This window comes from Taudactylus pleione, unplaced genomic scaffold (assembly GCF_031769625.1).
Source record: "Taudactylus pleione unplaced genomic scaffold, aTauple2 ptg000683l, whole genome shotgun sequence".
Lineage (NCBI taxonomy): Eukaryota > Metazoa > Chordata > Amphibia > Anura > Myobatrachidae > Taudactylus > Taudactylus pleione.
In genome coordinates, this window is record NW_028285085.1 from 885,940 (window position 1) to 904,667 (window position 18,728).

Here is an 18,728-nt window from a genome sequence, read left to right on the forward strand (position 1 = left end):
GCAGCCAGGAGATGCTGGGGATAAAAGAAGAGGAAGCTACAAGGGACAATGATAATAAACAGGAAAATTGACAGACCCGAACAGCTCCCCCTGTCCCGCGGTGCCCTGTGCCACGGCACTGGTCGCACTACCCTAGTTACGGCCCTGCTATTTATTTATTTCATTAGCTATAAGCACAATCTCCGGTAAGTTACGCTTTACAGATCTTAATAAATGCCGCCATATCACAGCCCTATGGGGATTGCTGTGCCACAGGAGCACAGCAGTATCAGAGATATATGGGTACATTTACTAAAGTGAGAGTTTTTAGAAGTGGAGATGTTGCCCATAGCAACCACTCAGATTCTAGCTATTATCTTCTAGAAGGTGCTAGTTAAATGTTAAGTAGAATCTGATTGGTTGCTATGGGCAACATCTCCACTTCTAAAAACTCTCACTTTAGTAGATATACCCCATAGTGTGCATTCTAGCACCCTGCACCTGTCAGAGATGAGAGCGACACCCCAGGCTGGAAAGAGGAACTGCACGGGTTGTGACCTGTGCAGGGTGCTAGAGTGAACACAAGAGATATTTGCTGTGGCTCCTATTCATACATATGGGCATCCATAAGTGATGCGGTAATACTCTGAAAACTGGACTTTTTTGTAGGATTTAGAAAAATTTTTACTTTGATACATCTCACCCCAGTTAGTCAATAACAAATAAAAAATGCTTTGTCATGGACACACATTACCGGGAAAATATCTTTTAAACCTGAGATTGTTACTGAAAAGGCAGCTATATGAGCAGGGCCATATCTAGGGGCGTGCGAGCTGTGCCACTGCCCAGAGCACAAGGTTTGGGGGCGACACCATCACATTTGGCTTATAGGGTGCCTGGAATGGCCCCATGCAGCTTTTGAACTCAGTCGGGCATGCCACCTGCAGCCTGTAGAGCCACCTGGAGCGCCATTGGGACGATCTGGCACTGCTCTTCTTCCTGATCCTGGCAGCCCCGCCCCTTCAGCGTGATGTCATGATGGAAAATTGCTGTGCCATGGTATAGGAGTGTTATATGTGTATAGTAAGTCTGTAACATAACTCTGGGGACAAATGATTTGTATGGCTCGGTGGGCTCATTGCCTCACACAGGGTCAATTTAGGAAGCTAGAATAAGCCCTTTCTCCTGAGATTTTTCCAGTAATAACCTACTCTCAGCCACTTACCACTGTCCCCATAGATCTCTAGACACAAGCCTACTTAACAAGAGGTGAAAAGCATTCTGTAAACCAGAGGTCGCCAACCTTAATTGGGGTGTGAGCTACTCATGATAAATGGAACATCCTGAAGAGCTACGAAAAATTGTACGATGAGCTCTTTCTCTCTTATGCCCATGTATATTCCCTATATATTTCCTCTTTGTGGTTTTTCTTTTGTTGTCATTCAAATATTACAAAAAAAACCTGTAAAATATTCTACAGCAGTAATAAGTCTCATACGTTCTGTTTGCGCTCACACTGTAGGGCTCAATGCAGATTTTTATTAAAATAGATAATGTATAATTAGGGAATTAAAGCATCCAGTGTCCCACCACACACACATTAAAGTGGTCTAGCAATTCGATTTGTAACTGAAGGCTCTTATTCTGGAGAAATAAGGGCTGGGAGGGAGTCATTCGCAGTGTCCATCATGTATTGGGCTGCTCCGCCATGGCATCGATGCTGTGGGTGGAGCCACAAGGAATGCATCGACGCCACGGGGGAGCGTGCGTCAAAGGTCACTTCCTCAACACTATACTTGACTCCGAGCTACCCAAAATACAGCCGCGAGCTACAGGTAGTTAGTGAGCTACGGGTTGGCGACCACTGCTATAAATCATACCTCCATTCAATGCTATTTTTCTCTGGGGGATGGGCAACTTAAAAACTTTCAGACTGAGGAACATGATTTATTACAGTGCTAGTTACTTTTTTTTATTGTCAGCTAGAGATGGCATTAACACTACATATATTAGGGCACTATAAGTAAGTAATACCACCAAGGTGGATATATAGGCTCCTCAATGCAATCATGCAATGGCATGGGGAAACTTACTGATGCAGGGATTATTGCTGACAATAACTCATATGATGCAATAGCAGTACACAGGGCTGTAGAGAGCGGAGCTGGGCCTGGGGACTGCAGGGGACATGGCAATATCGGTCTAGGGATGGACATCAATGGTTGATGTTTGTCGAACATCAATGTTTTTATTGTGATGTTAGTGTTTTTACCATTCGATGGCGGCATTCCAATGTTTGTCGCCATTGAATGGCAATGATTTTATAGTGTTGTGATGGTTATATTTTTTCTTTATGCTGAGAGCAGTGCTGTCCCTGCCTGCAGCCATCAGCATCGAGCATCTTATCCCACCCCATCCCAACTCCTGCCAGGGGTGAAAAAGGGCTATTGCGCATGCGAATATCAAATGAATAGTTTTTTAATTTAATACTTTTGATGCGATGGTTACTTACCATCGCATCGAAAGTTTTGATGGTGGAAAGCCCAGCCATCATTTGATGGTGGGCTTCTGATGCCCATCCCTAAATCGTACCAGCGTGACCATGCCCCCAACAAAAAAAATTGTAAAGAAATATTGTGTCACACAGGGAGGACAGGAGCAGATGCAGGTGGGCGAGATCAGTGCGATCGCTCCCTCCCTCCACACATGAAGTGCAGGTAGAGGTGGGGGGGGGCGGACCTGGACCCTTTCCGAAAGATGCAGGTTCAAGTAATTTGTACTACACCCCCCCTCTCAGCACCCTAGTGGTAGAACACAAAAATAATCCATACGGGAGCATTTTGCCTTTGATAAATACTGTAGTGCCCTTTCATTAAAGACAGCAAGCTTGTTTAGAAAATGACAATATTTGGGATATCCCATAACAACAATTTAACTCAACACATAAAAGATTCTATTTTAAAGACGTCAGTTGTGTTACATTTTTTTGCCTGTGGTATTTGTACAGCTGACGGACACATTTTTTGCAGTGTTTATATTCCATTTCCACGTCAAGAGAGCACGATAGTACTATGTACTGCACTCATGTAGCACGCACACCGGCACGTGGATCGGAATGGTCTTTTACCAACCACATAAAACGTCCATTACATAACTGTGCATGTTGTGTCTGATGCCCGTGGTGTAGGCGGCTTCCCTGGGATTATTTCATGGTACCTCTGTTCCACCTGTTCGGCCATTTTCCATTATATTGAATTTCCCCCACAGTTTGCTGCTGGTGTTTTTTTTTTGCTTCTGTTACAAATTTAAAAGCCATAATATTTTTTTCTTCGTTTAATAAATAATGAAATATAACGGATTTATTTTTGTAGGATCTGCAGGCATATGAAAGCAGTCCCTGGCTGCTAATGCCACCCCAACTCTTACTACAGCCGCCCAGCGATACCAACAGCACCCATTACTGCCAGGGGAGGAACAAAACTCACCTTTGTGGTACTCATAATAAGAGTGTTCCAATATCTACACAGACACCCACTGAGGTACGTGGCAGAATTCTTCGTTCACAACATTTGTGCTAAATGAAACAGTTTAGTGGTGGATCCAGATAATTTGTCAGGATCTGGATCTTTTTTCCTGCTGCAGATGGGAAGAGTGATGCTGCTAGCTGGGTATGGTGCTAGGTCATCGAGGAATTCTTCTCATTTGCATAGGCTTCATTTTATTGCCAATATTAGTGATTAGCATCAAGCTCTTTTTTTCTAGGACACAGGTTCTCAAACTCGGTCCTCAGGACCCCAAACACAAACAGTGCATGTTTTCCAGGTCTCCTCACAGAATCACAAGTGAAATAATTAGCTCCACCTGTGGATTTTTTAAAATGTGTCAGTGAGTAATGACTGCATCTGTGCACCTGCTGGGTTATCTGGAAAACGTGACCTGTGTGGGGTCCTGAGGATCGAGTTTGAGAACCACTGTTCTAGGACAAAGTTTCCCAAACGCGGTCCTCAATGCTCCCCAACGGTCCAGGTTTTCAGGTGCATACACACACAACGATTTTTCGAACGATTATCGTTAAACGATATTGTTTATCGATAATCGTTTGTAAAAATCGTTCACTTTCTGAGTCAAACGATGAACGATTTTCGTTCATGCGCGTTCACGTTTGTAGTTTGTAGTTCAGTCAGACTTGTCAATTCAACGATTTTCAGTAAGGGAATATGCAAAAATCGTTTGTAGTTCTAAAAAATCGTTCATTACAATTAAATGAACATAGCAAATGAACAACTTAAGTAAACGATTTTAGTTCATTTTTTCAAGGTAGAAAATCGTTTACTAAAATCGTTCATTAATTAAATCGTGTATGTACCTTTCGAGATATCCATGGTTGAGCACAGGTGATTCAATCAAATTGACTGAGGTACTAATTAAGTCACCTGTGGTCAAGCATGGATATCCTTAAAACTTGGACTGTTAGGGTGCCTTAAGAACTGAGTTTGGGAACCTCTGCTTTAGGAGTACCACCCAGCTCTCATTCCAGGGCCGGATTCTGTTATAATGTTACCTGTTGTTATAGTACTTTATTTTTGTATTTCTTTGTTTTGGCAACAATTTACAGTATTACTAGATTTTAGCTTTGATGTTTAAAAGGCCAGCATATTTATTCTAAAATTGCCCTATTTGGAGGTTTAATAGAACAGTTTCACCCAACAAATAACAGAATTTTTTAGACAGCAAACTTGATCATTTAGAATTGCAATTGATAAGTTCTCCAGTGCCTCGGTGTAGCCCAGGATGTGGACGGGCAGGATCAGGTGGTCAGCAAGCCAACTCTTCAGTTTCCTTTACATTTTGCTCTCCAGCTGTCATTCATCCTTATTCTTTTTAGCTTACACCTTTAACCCTTTTGACCAAAACCAGTGGTTCCCAACCTCAACCCTCAGGTTTTCCCAGCAGGTCGCATTTTAAGGATTTCTGTCTGTGGAAGCAGGTGGGATAATTACTGACCCAGCAACATGGATTAACTCACCTGTGCATGATTAAAGTAATACACAAAACATGACCTATTGGTGGTACGACTTGAGGACTGGAGTTGAGAACCACTGGGCTACACACTTATTCATTCTCTCCCTCACTTACTCCCCTCACCCCTCCACAGGATATCCAGACCATGCTGTGAGCAGACCCATGGGTGTAACTACCATAGGTGCAAGAGGTACAGCTGCCATGGGGCCCAAAGCTGGGGGAGGGGCCCATCGTCCTTGTCAAAGTTACATGTGTTATATATATTTTTCACCATTGGGTGGTACATAGGTAGGCTTACCATACTATCCCTTTAAACTGGGACACTGTGGCTAACTAAAACCAAGTGAAATGCAGGATTGAAGTCAGCCAGCCACAGAACCTGTTTAATTCATGAGGGTTTAAAGTGATAGTATAGTAAGCCAGCCTATACATAGGGGCCCTTACTATCTTTTGCTATGGGGCCTTCAAATACCAAGTCACACCCTGAGAAGATTCCTTATCTCTCCAGTGTGTTGCAGCCACCGAACGTGAACATATTTTAAATAAATACTTTAATGTGCGAAGTTTAATTGCCGTTATACTAAACACCCAAAATATTGTAATTTTCTGAATACATATTCTGTGTTTAAAACTAAGCTCTGTGTTTATCAAATGCAACCAGCAATGGGGCTTATTTTAAATATTGTTGTTGGTAAGTATGTGGTGTGCTGGGTGATCAATATAGAACATCCAGCCCACCAGGGAGGGTGCATGACGATATCGTATCGCTGGCTGATCGCTACGTGTGTATGCACCATAAGGCCCCCATACACCATCAACATATTGCCGCTATCCTACGTTCCTGTGATGCCGGATTGGAGGATCGTGATTTGCAAATCTGTGAAATTTAACATGTATAATTTCACCGATCCTCTGACGGATCGTGGAACATCGATGGCCGCCGGTTGGCATTTCCGACCAGCGGTTTATTTATTTTTTCTGTTCCGGTCGCTGGATTGTGCAATCCGCCCGTAGTTGTATGGGGGCCTTTACTGCTGGGTTCAGACCTGGCTTGCCTACTGCTTAACTGCAGGAATCAGATCGTGCATGCTCACAGAACAGGCTGCTGAGGAAGGGTTGGAAGGCCCCTGTATGGTAAAATGATACAGTGGCTCACAACATCTGAAGATGTCCTTAGCGATCAGGGCCAAACTCCAGCTAAGCTTACTGCATACTTGCCTATTCTCCTGGGAACTGCAGGAGGCTCACGATTTTTAGGCTAACCCCCCACACCCCTGGAAGAGTAGGCACCTCTCCCGCATTCTGCCCACTTCCAAGTGAAGTAGGCAGAACAGGGAGAATTTTCCTGGGGATCGGCGGTCAGGCGAGTAGGGGGCGGAGCTTAATGAGGCAATTTTATAAGACATGCCTTATTTGGCCCCACCCCTAGATAAATATGTGATGGGGCTTAGCTACATAAACCACCTGGCTCCGCCCCCATCACCGCCCACCTGCTTCTCCTCCCCGGGCTTCTCCTGGGGAGGAAAAACTTAAAGTAGGGAAGTGTGGGTTACTGCAGTTTACTGAACCCATAAAGTTATAGGGGCATGGTACTGAGCTGTAATTTAGTTAAAGTACGAGATATCTATGACATCTCCTGCTTTAGCCAATTGATAAACGCCAAGATATTATTATTTAATCATATTGATAAACAGGCCCCTTACTATAACAGATGGCAGCTGGACTATGTACAGAATAGGACGAGGAGGAAATAAAACACCTGAACTTCCTCATTCTGACCTGTCCAAATAGAAAGCGTTGGAGCAGCATTGCAAAAGTCACACAAATCAAATTTTGTTATAATAGATTTCATTTTACGTGTCTGTGAGGTTTGGAAGGTGTGTGGTGGCTGAGGCTCCAAAAGTGACCACTGCACTGATTATTTGGAGACTTGAAGGTGAACGAGCTAATAGGACAAATAAAAACGACACAAAAACTCTGTTTCCGATCGAATTGCACCGAAGTCTGAATGCGCAAATTGAAAATATATTCTAGACTGCTGCTGTGTAGGAGCCTGGATAGAAAACAAATAAAAAAGGATTCTAGTCACTGTCTCTGTGGCCACAGATTAGTTCTTAGTAGATGGTAATTAGCATGCAAATGATTAGCAATGGCAAAGAGTGAAATCCTGAGGAGTAGATTAGTATAAAACAATTACTGTGTCATCCAGTGCAACAGATACAGCACCCGTTAGCTCAGGTCTGATGTAAGCAATATGAGCAGTAATACATGTGGCCGGCCACACACTCACTCAGGGACTTTGGTATAATGATACCTGCATAATAAATTGTAATCAAAGTCCTTTTACCTGGAGAACTCCCTCCAAATATTTACATCACATATTGAATCAAGTAAACTCCTACTAGTTTTATAATAATCAAATAACTATATAGACAGCGCCTCTCTCTCTCTTATTATTCCAATAGTAAACCTGTCCAGCAGCAGAACCCTGGGTTTCTCAGAGTAGAAAAAATACAGTTATTAAAGTATCCTCATAGCACCATCCGTCCTATTTTCAGGTGTTAATTAACGGCCTATGTATTAATAATCACAGAACTGCCGCCATTATTAAGTATCCGTATCGCGGCAGTTACGTTCATTTTTAATTAAAATATCCCTGTTATGTACTAAGGGATATTTGCAGGGACAACGGTAGCGGTAAACACTTTCCCTGCGGGTTATATCCCCGCCATTTTGTAGAAGTCTTTCATGTTTATGAAAGACTTCGCCGAGGGAAGCTAACACTGCGCATACGCAAAGTGTCAGTTTCCACTAGAGGCTGCAAGAGAGAGAGATCAGAAGATCTCTATCCTGCTTGTAAGCCTCCATAGGCTTAAATTAGTTTACAGTACACCATCTGAAGATGGTGTAAACTACAGGTTCTCAAACTCGGTCCTGTATGTTTTCCAGGTCTCCTCACAGAATCACAAGTGACATAATTAGCTCCACCTGTGGATCTTTTAAAATGTGTGAGTGAGTAATGAATACACCTGTGCACCTGCTGGGTGACCTGGAAAATGTGACCTGTGTGGGGTCCTGAGGACCAAGTGTGAGAGCCACTGGTGTAAACCACAGGTTCTCAAACTTTGTCCTCAGGACCCCAAACAGTGCATGTTTTCCAGGTCTCCTCACAGAATCATAAGTGACATAATTAGCTCCACCTGTGGATCTTTTAAAATGTGTCAGTGAGTAATGAATACACCTGTGCACCTGCTGGGTGACCTGGAAAATGTGACCTGTGTGGGGTCCTGAGGACCGAGTGTGAGAGCCACTGGTGTAAACCACAGGTTCTCAAACCCGGTCCTCAGGACCCCAAACAGTGCATGTTTTCCAGGTCTCCTCACAGAATCATAAGTGACATAATTAGCTCCACCTGTGGATCTTTTACAATGCATCATTGAGTAATGAATACACATGTGCACCTGCTGAGTGATCTGGAAAAGGTGAACTGTGTGTGGTCCAGAGGACCGAGTTTGAGAACCACTGGTATAATCTAACAGGGTCAAACTCAAAAAATCTTAACTACCATTGATAATAACCAGGACTGTAGTCTGCAGTGCTAATTTAGATTTTTGTGAAATCTCCTGCATCATGCATAGTACATAGCAGCAATTCATAAAATTATGCAGAAACTAAGGGCCGTATTCAATTAGGCAGCGAAAAGTCGGAATCGGCGATAATTCATCACCGATGACGTCATTTTCGCATGTTTTAATTATCCCCATATTCAATTACAAAGACTTTTCGCCGGTGCGAAAAGACTTTGTAAAAAAATGGGGATAATTTTTCACCATGTTTTACAAAACAGCCTGCACCCCTGGGAATGTCATTTAAAATAAACTGTGTCAAAAAAAGTAAAAAAAAATGGGTCCCCCCGAAAAAATTTACCTTTATTTTGGGAGTAAAAAAAAAATGGGGAAAACACTTCTAAAATAGTCAAATAAAATTCAGAGGGGTTCCCAAGTATGCGGCAGGTGTTTTCTTCATTGCGGGAGTAGCGGCAGGTGCATTTTTGCAGAATTTTTCAAAATCATTTTAGGGACTTAAAAAAAATGCTTACCCCCATTTTCATGTACCCCAAATTTAACAGGAATAGTTAATTTTACCAAAAAAATCTCAGTGCTATTCTTCACCCTTCTTCATAGCTGCAAATATGCACCTGCCGCGGCTTTTAGAAACCCCGACTTCCTTCAGCAGGTAAAATTGGGGTACCCATAGTGATCCCCCATGTCTAGACATCTTTAGGGGGGTCCCTGGAATATTTCCCAAAAATTCAATTTTTTTGGCGATACTTGCCTTTCCTCCGACTCCTGTTTTCGTTGATTTCTAATTGAATACGGGGATAAAGCGGGCACGCGCCCGATGCTTTATCCCCGGAAAACCTCCGATGTGGAGCAAAAAGTCCAGCACAGACTTTTCACTCCCATATTGAATATGCCCCTAAGTGCTGTAATGCTTTCAAGTGGAAGTCCCATCTGCCTCCCTCTACAAATGAAATTATGGAAGCGATATAGTTCACCTACCAAATGGAATTTATCACTAGTATAGTTGACAATAAAGCCGTTCTCTTCTCTTCTACTTGGTCCCATGGTTGTCTTTTCATAATGCTCCTCAATCTATGTCATATGTCCTGTGGTTTATCCCAAGCTGCCGCTGGTCCTCTTGTGTGGGTATATATACCTGATAGATTGTGTCTGACCATGTAATAATGTTCATGATTCAGTATATGTAACTCCTACCGACTGACTGATTGTCTTCCGTTTTGTCAGTGATTATGGGCCTGATTCAGACCCACTCGCGAGCGGCTGTCCGCTCGCAAGTGGGTCGATGTTATGCACTGAGCATGCGCACGACGGAGGGAGCTCCGTCGTGCGCATGCGCCAGACGCGACGAGCGAAGGAAAGTCCTTCGCTCGTTGTGTCCGATCAAAGGGGGCGTTCTGTCAATGTTGATTGACAGCACGCCCCCTTTGGTGGGCGTGCCGGGGGCGTGCCTCCCTGACGGGGGCGTTCCCACGGGAACGCCTCCCGTCAGAAGCCGGCCCACTGACATCACTAGTGATGTCAGTGGGAGTGATTTTGGCTCTGATAGAGCCAAAATCACTCCGGAGCTTGCGGTTGAAAACCTCAACCGCAGGCTCCGGCTCGCAATTTCGATGGTCGCGATGGTCTCGACCATCGCGACCATCACAATGCACGCTCGTATAGCCTGTGGGTGGTGACCCACAGCTATACGAGCGTCCAGGAGGACGCTCCATGAAAATGGAGCCCGGCCCTCATTCAGAGCGTGCGCTCTGCTCAGAGCGTACGGCTCTGAATGAGGGCCAATGTCATGTTTGGAATGGATGTATCCTTGTGTTCCCCTTCCCTTACTTGCCTTCTGTTCTTCCAGTCCCCCCCTCGGATATTATCTCTTTTTTTTTGGAAAATCTTGTCAATACAAAGTTGATGCTATAATAAAAATTATGCAGAAACTGCAGCTTCTACATCATTTTATTAAAAAAACAACTTAGCAGATAGGTGTGAAAAAGAACATACACTACTTGTTTGCTTTACAACTTTGCTGGTTTTCTCTGAAAAAACATTGCGTTCCAAAGGCACGCACGTCACCAGCCTATCAGCTAGCCAGTGTGCTTTTCCAGCAGGGAACAGCAACTATAGTTCTAGACGCTGTGTATAGATTGTTTTGCCATTACAAACATTGTGGTCTGAAACACCCATGAAAACCCAGCCTAATGGCTATGGGCCTCTTCACAACAATACTGTTTATTCACAGCAGCACCTCATAAAATACCTCATAAAATACAGATCATTGTACTATGGGATATTACTGTACAGCCTATTGTTGTGATCATTTATTAACAAAGAAATAAAAAAAAATATTTTTAATTCGGTTCATGGCCACACACAAACCACATATATCATTTATTCCTAATGCCAAGTCAGCCAGGATCAATTGTCTGAGAAAATAGTACGCAAGTGCAAATGATCCAGCACAGAATCTGCCTTGGTACATACCCCCGGGGGGGAATGATGCTAACAGTAGTAAACCACTCAGTGTCCTTTACTGTCCCCTTCCCCTGCATCACAGCATATGGACAGGAGTTATTAATTATTAATATAAGCAAAACTATCCTCTTCACCTGGACCAATCCACAAGCAACACAATGACAGCAACAAGACCATAGACAACAATGGACCTGATTCAGCAAGGATCGCAACTGCGATTACGCACGCAATCGGCCGGTCGTTGCGTTCTACGTATGCGTATGCATCGCAGTTTGTGTGCGAGGACCAGCGACTGTGATCTGGACTGTGATCGCAGTGACTAAGCAGACCCATCGCAGAGTGATTGACAGGAAATGCCGATTGTGGGAGGTGACGGGGGGGTGGTCGATGAAACGCAGGCGTGCCAGTGCGTTTGAACGCCGTACAGGGTGTACTTAAATTAGCCACTGCGACGCCATAAGCAGATTGGGCTTTCACTGCGTGCGATGAGGTTAGCAATTCCTGAGTAAGGACAGACCTTGTGCAAGTGTGCGTGAGGCTCCGATGTTACCGATGTTTTCGCAGGCTTGCTAAGTATTACGGATGTGTGTAAGGTAAGGTGGGCGTCCTTATGTTGTGTTGCGACGACATAGCGATCGCAGTGGATTAGCATATCAGCGCAGTGAGACTGCGTGCTTAATCGCAGCTGCGATCCACACTGAATCAGACCCAATATGAATAATTGTAAATGCATAGCATAGAAAGCAAAATAAAAATAGCTCATTTAAAATTACACACCAGCCAGCAAGGGAATATTTATTTTAAAATGAATATTTCCATTTAATAAACCTCAGCTTAACTTGCATCTAAAAGAAAGAACATATTATAAATCCTCTTTTTCTGCTAGGTTGTTGCATTACACAGTGGCAATGCGTTACCTATGCTGAGCCGGTCAGAACCTGGCACACTTACCATAATGTAACTGTCAGAGTGATGTAGTCGGGGGGTCCTAGAGGGTTCCCCGGCCACTGCTGTGATCACGGATGCCCAGGATATGTTGTGTCTTCAAGTTTCCCAAGATCCTACTTGTGTTTATCTATATCAACATTTCAGTTCGTCCTCTCTCGTGACCACATTTCTATTTTATAAAAGGCACATTGAAAGTTGTGAAACTGGAAAGCCAGGTTTAGCCCTGCCCTAGACACCTTGGCTACGTAGCCTCTTCCGCCCTGACTCACCTGGATATGTGAGAGGATAATGTGACAGCAGGGAGAGAGCTGCTTACTGGAAGGATCGATTCTGGGGCTTATTACTAGTTGCTACATTGTTAGTTACAAGGAAGAACATGTATCATACATTAATGAATGCTTTCATGCTGTGCACTTGCTCAATACATCTTGGCCCTCATTCAGAGCCACTCGCTAGCGGCAGTACGCTCGTTCCGAGCGATGTTCGCACATCTGCGCATGCGTACGTTTTTTAGTACGCATGCGCGAACCAGTCAGTGCGGCCGAAAATCATTTGTACGCAATATAGCGAGTGCCTGCTATTTTGAGTGACAGAATGAGGCGTATGTGGGTGGTAACAGGGGAAGGTGCTTGAAAACGGGGAGTGGAGATCCGATCGCAGGCGTGCTTAAAGGTCAAAACGGGCGTTTTATGGGTGTGCATAATTAATACAGCAGCGTCAATGACCACGTCACTTGGTTTTTTTAAACTCAGAACTGCTCGCAAAATAGCGGTTGAAAAAAACAACCACAAGAATAGCGAGCAGTTCATACGCTGTACGATGTACTCGATTAATCTAATAAATAGCGGACATGACGTATGGTGCGAGCGGCCAGGGGGCGTTTTTAGCAAATAAACGAGCGTATGTTTTGCTCGCTCGTTCAGACTTAGAGGTGTGAACAGACTGCAATGTGCGAACGGATCATTTGCATAGCCACCCCTTGTTTTTGAACGAACGAACGCAAATAGCGAACGGCTCTGAATGAGGGCCCTTGTCTGTACTGCAACATGGCTCATTATCTGAGAATCAGCACCTCCTACCTACACATTGGCCAAAAAATCATCTAAATCAGTGGTTCTCTGGACTATAAGCAGCTCATGTTTTCCTGGTTACCTGTGGATCTTTGAAATGTGACAGTAGGTAATATATCTGTGGATCTGCTGGGTGGTCTGGAAATCATGAACTATCCTGAGGACCGAGTTTGAGAACCTTAAGACTCACCCATTTAAATGAGCTGTAGAACCAAATAACCAGCCCCTGCCATAATCAAAGTCACCATGCCACTGATAATACAGTAAGGAATATTTTGCTGATCCTTATAGTTTAAAACAAAAATAAAAGTGACATACATTTCTTTGCACAATTAGATAAGCCAGGTCACACAGGCACATTGCACTGAAAGCTTCCTCTTGGTTCCAGGTGCGAATTCAATAAAAATTAAAAATAGAAAAAAAAATGTTTTTATTTTTTTATTTATTTACTATTACTCTTATTTTACTTTTACTTTATAATATCGTAGTTTAAATAATAACAATTCCTTACGTTTATTATTATTGGAAATCCAAATAATTTGTCTGCATGTTTCACGCACCCACATTAATTTTCAGCTCCTTGTTCCTTCTCTGTGACGGAGCTACAAAGACTCACTGGCTGTGAAAGAATGGAAAAGGACGAAGCCTGCTGTATGTAAAACGTAAGACACATACAGGGTCAACGTTCACGGTAAGTGGTTAGATACAGCAGTACTACCAGTCTGTCTACGATGAATAATTTTGTTTCGCAGATTAGGGGCGGGATGCATCAATGTGAGAAATGCGGTTAAACCCCTGAAAATGCAGTTTTCGGGGGTTTGACCGCATTTGTCAAATGCGCAAAGTCCCAGAATGCGATGCACTCTAGGGCTTGGATGCGGTGGTTAACGCCTTCTTCAGATGGCGTTACCCTATAGAAGCCTATGGGCTTCTATTCAGAGAGTGATGTGAGAGGGATCCAATCCCATCACCCCCACAAGCGCGCACGTCCTTTTTGCGCATGCGCAGAAGGACACCAGAGGGACTTCTGCATCACAGACCTAGAAGTCCCTCATTTGCAAAGGACATGTCTTACCGAGAAAGCTGTCCTTTGAGGTCTCCTTCATGCATAGCGGTGTAATTAACCCCGCCATGCATCATAAGAGTGGTGGGATGCATCTCATCCTGAATGCGATGCATCATTCATCCCACCCAAGGTCACTATTCCACAATCCAAGTCCCCTTCTTTGCAAAGCATTGCAGCAAGTCTGAGAGCCTTAGAGAGCGTCTGTAGAACTAGCACTGCACCTGGACATATATGTACATATTGGTCTCCTTATGCATTCAATAGTGTATGTAATACAGTATCAATAATCAGAGATGTGCGGTTGGGTTTTCCTGAAAACCGAACACGCCTGAACTTTAGGGTTCGAGTCCTGGCTCGGATCACTTTTGGGGTTCCGAGTAAAACCGAGTCCCAACATGGATCTGCTGTAAGATCATAACTCAGATTTAAAAATGGAATCTTGGGTTTTTGGATTGCAAGTAAACAGGTGTAAAATAACATGCTTTTAGCTGTTTCCATCAATTTTCAAAAAATCCCAAACCAAAAAGAACCAAAACACTTGAGGGTGGTTTTGCTAAAACCAAAACACCGGGGTCCACACACATCTCTGTAAAATAATAATTAACAACATAAACTATGTAGACAAAAGTGATTGGACACTGACAGCAAATAGATAAACAAGATGTTATTGAGGTCAGTACTTTGTAGGACCACCACGTGCAGTGATTACTGCAGACACCCTTCTTGGCAAACTGTCCACAAGTTCCTGGACAGCATCAGGCGACATGTTTTGCCATTCCGCCTTACGTACAGTGACCAACTGTGACACTGAAGAAGGCCGAGTCGGCCTAGAATTATACCTGTCGCTCCAGTTCGTCCCAGAGGCTCTCAATAGAGTTAAGATCTGGAGTCTGAGCTGGCCAGTCTGTCCGGGTTACCACATTGTATACCAGTCCAGCGTCGCCCTGGAAACATGGCAGTTGGCATTATCGTCCTGATAAAAACATTCATTGTTCCCATAGAACTGCCACAATGTAGGGAGCACTGAGTTATCGAGAACATCTCTATACTTCTCAGAGTCAATGTTACATGCTTTACAACTAGTGGACCCATGCCAAATCAGCTGACAATGGGGGTGTCCAATAATTTTTGTCTTCATAGTGTATAAGATTCTATTATAATAGCATCATTTTAGCCTCTTATCCTCTCTTAAAACCTGTAAGTACATGTATGGCTCACTGATCGGCCAGTCTGAAGCTGCTTATAACACCCCAGCTCCCGGGATAGCTTGTCTGCCATTCGCAGCAAATCACAGGTGTTTGTGGATGGAGAGACAGGAAGGCAACCCAGACCTAACTAGTGATCCATTCATGGGAGAGAAAGGTCTGCAGCATGTGCCCCCAGGGCTGTAGCCAGGGTGTTCAGCGCGCCCCCTGCAAACTATACATTTGCGCCCTCCTACAAGTATGTCCTTTTGACATGTCTCTTTCCAAAGTTTCATATTTTGAAATGTAACGTGCAATATTTTGTAAAATAGGTGATTTGATTCATGGTTGTTTCTAATGTACCATATCTTTTCAGCCTTTAAGCAGGTTATCTTACGCATTATTTATTACGAAAGACCACACATGGATACTGCTTTTATACCTTAATTCTGGGTCTGACTCGGAGGCTGGAACAGGGTTCCAAACTGGATCAGATCCGGAATTTAGCCAGCAACAACGGCGCCGTTCACACTGGAGCCGGGTCTGCAGTGACCTGGCTCTTCCAGTGTGGAAGTGGACGCTTGGAGATGACGTCATCTCCAAGTGCCACTGAAGGTGGCCAATAGGCCGGGATGCGGCGTGCTCCAGGTCATCGTGACCCAGATTGCGCCGTTTACACTGCAGTGTTTCACGAGTTATTCCTGTTTAAACCCTGCAAATTACCTGGGTTGGATTGCCGGGTCACTCCACCCGGGAATCCAACCCTGTCCCCTTTTACACCAAGGAGTTAACCCTGCAATAACCCAGGTTTTAGCTCTGGTGTAAAAGGAATATAACATATTTATCACTATAAAATAATATAGAAATTAGATTTTTGGGAGCTCAAAAAATAGTAAAAAGGAAGGTTAATCAAATATAATAGTTTGGTGTTGTAAGAAACAGCCTTTTAACATTTTCCCAAAATTATTTTATAAAATATTTTTATCTGAATGTCACTTATATATAATGATATTGCAAAAATTTACTTTTAATCAAAGATTTTTGTAAAAAATATTTCAATGCGATTGACAAACTAATGATGAAATCCTGGGGTTCCTGACAATGTTACCCTCTCCTGGCTGCAGCATCAAAAATGTTCTAAAGGTACCTGAAATCTATAAGCTTAGCTTAAAGCGAGCTGACCGGCCCCCTCACGGCCCCCTCATGTCCGTCAGGGACAGGAAGTTGCCAGCTGTCACTTTCTCTTTCTCTGTCTCACTGTTCAGGTCCTCCTCCTGGCGTTGCGGTACGCAGATCCTCCATAGCTATTCTTCTTGGGCACACCACACACAGAGAGAGCGTGTGTAAGTGTACGGCGTGACATCATCATGTACATCACACGTGTAAATTGCCAGTTTACTTTGCTATTGTTTTTAAGGTAGGGGTGGGGGGCGCCTCTCCAGCCCAGCACCCCCTTGCAATGCTTACCCCATGTTCTGCATCGCTCCGGCTCTGTGTGTCCCCTATGTTCCACTGCTTAATCCATCTCTGGAGCTGATGCAGAGTTGAATGTACTCCCTTTTGCAGAGCGTAACTTGTGCAAATTCACACTGCCTATGCTCTGGAAATGGGTGCACACAAATATGGGCGACAATCATATGTCATTTGATCACATCTACACTTACGAACAAAGAGGTGGAACTGGGTTGTACGAGGCGATCGCACATAAGCAACTGGCAGTGCCAGCAAACAGCAATACTTTATGCTATGTAATCATTAAGAACATCTCTGAACCAGGAGGTGCATGTATTTATTTTATTCAGGTATCAATGTCTGTTTTTCTTCCTACACAAATCCCTATATAGTTGTATAGAAACAATTGTTCCAGTCAAAAACATTAAGGGGTCTATTTACTAAGCAGTGTTAGTAGACAGGGTGAAAAGTGATAAGGTGCCAGCCAATCAGCTCCCAACTGTAATTTTTCAAACACAGCCTGTGAGATGGCAGTTGGGAGCTGATTGGCTGGCACCTTATCACTTTTCACTCTGTCTCGTAACACTGCTTATCAGGGGCGTTTCTAGAGAGGAGGGGGCCCGTGTGCAGTCTCCGACACAGGCCCCCTTCTCCCTCTCCGGCGGCCAGCAGCGCATTGAGCTGTGAGCGGCCAGCGCCAGGGTTATAGACTCTGTGCACTAGTGTCTGCCCAGAGTCTATAGAGTATGTGCAGGTCACTGGGAAAATGGCTGCAGCGGCCATTTTCCCTGTACGGCCATTTTCCAGTGGTTTTTTCACAACGCCAGATCCCGCCGACGTGGGATTCTGGAGAGGTAAGTAATATTATGTGTGCACCCATTATAGATACGCCCCTGCTGCTTAGTAAATACGCCCCTAAACAACAAAAGACATGAAATTAATACAAACTTTGAAAGACGTGGAAAAAACATTATACACAATACCAGATGTTCCCAAACTATGGCATTACAGTCCTTGTTTTAAGGATATCCATGGTTGAGCCCAGATGGTTAAATTAAATTTACTGAGGTACTAATTAAGTCACCTGTGCTCAAGCATGGATATCCTTAAAATCTGGACTGTAATGGTGGAATTTGGGAACCTCTGCACTATACACATACATTATATAGTCTGGCCCAAAATGTAGATCCCCTAATATGTACTATTAGATATTCCATTTAATTAATTTTATTTAGTTCTCCCCACATAAGTTTATTCAGCTATGGTACCAAATAATAATAATAATAATAATAAAAAAAAATCCTCTATCCAATTTATCTCTTAAAATCATTGCCATTTTGCCAGGGCTTAAACTCATAAAAAAGTGGCACCTCTTAGTAAATAAAACCATTAGGGGTCTATTTCTAAAGCCCCTTTTAAATAAAGTTTATGTAGAAACTGCAGCATTATTTTATGTACTCCAGTTATGTACATAAATAAATCTCCTACTAATGGCTAATTAGCCATTTACACCGTAGTCCCCTTTATTCTCAATGGGCTGGAAAGAAAATTTGTGAGAGAGCGGTTCTCGCAACCACTGTCCCTGCTATATCTCAATAGTATATAGGCGAGAATAAAAAGTTCAAAATGTTACGATATGGAATAAAACAAAATTGCAGCACTTCTAACATTTTTAGTACATAGGCCCCTTAGAGACAAGGAACAAAGGGCCTGATTCAGAGCCGCTCGTAAGCGGCCGCTCGTACACTCCGAGTGATGTTCGCACATCTGCGCATGCGTATGGGTCGTAAAGCACATGCGGCAACCAGTCATTGCGGTCGGAAATCGTGTGTTCGCAAAATAGCGAGTGCCTGCTAATTTGAGTGACAGGATGAGGCGTTTGTGGGTGGTAACAGGGGAAGGTGCTTGAAAACGGGGAGTGGAGATCCGAACGCAGGCGTACCAAATGGTCAAAACGGGC

At 43.6% G+C, this 18,728-nt stretch overlaps 2 protein-coding genes across 3 annotated transcripts in view; one reads left to right on the forward strand and one right to left on the reverse strand.

Moving 5' to 3' along the window:
* Positions 1 to 12,155, reverse strand: part of LOC148477911 (transmembrane protease serine 4-like) — a 98,933-nt gene extending 86,778 nt beyond the window's left edge. The window contains exon 1 of one of the 2 annotated variants that reach the window (XM_088456000.1): positions 12,000 to 12,155. In XM_088456000.1, the coding sequence (XP_088312126.1) occupies positions 12,000 to 12,002 (3 nt within the window). In that variant the 5' untranslated portion in view covers positions 12,003 to 12,155. Of the gene's footprint in view, positions 1 to 3,464; positions 3,779 to 11,999 lie in introns of those variants that run through there. The other variant, XM_088455998.1, reaches the window with a different exon arrangement.
* Positions 12,156 to 13,703: 1,548 nt separating this feature from the next.
* Positions 13,704 to 18,728, forward strand: part of SMIM35 (small integral membrane protein 35) — a 46,663-nt gene continuing 41,638 nt past the window's right edge. Inside the window, exon 1 of the mRNA XM_088456006.1 lies at positions 13,704 to 13,757. The gene's annotated coding sequence lies outside the window, so the exon portion shown is untranslated. The remainder of the gene's footprint in view (positions 13,758 to 18,728) is intronic.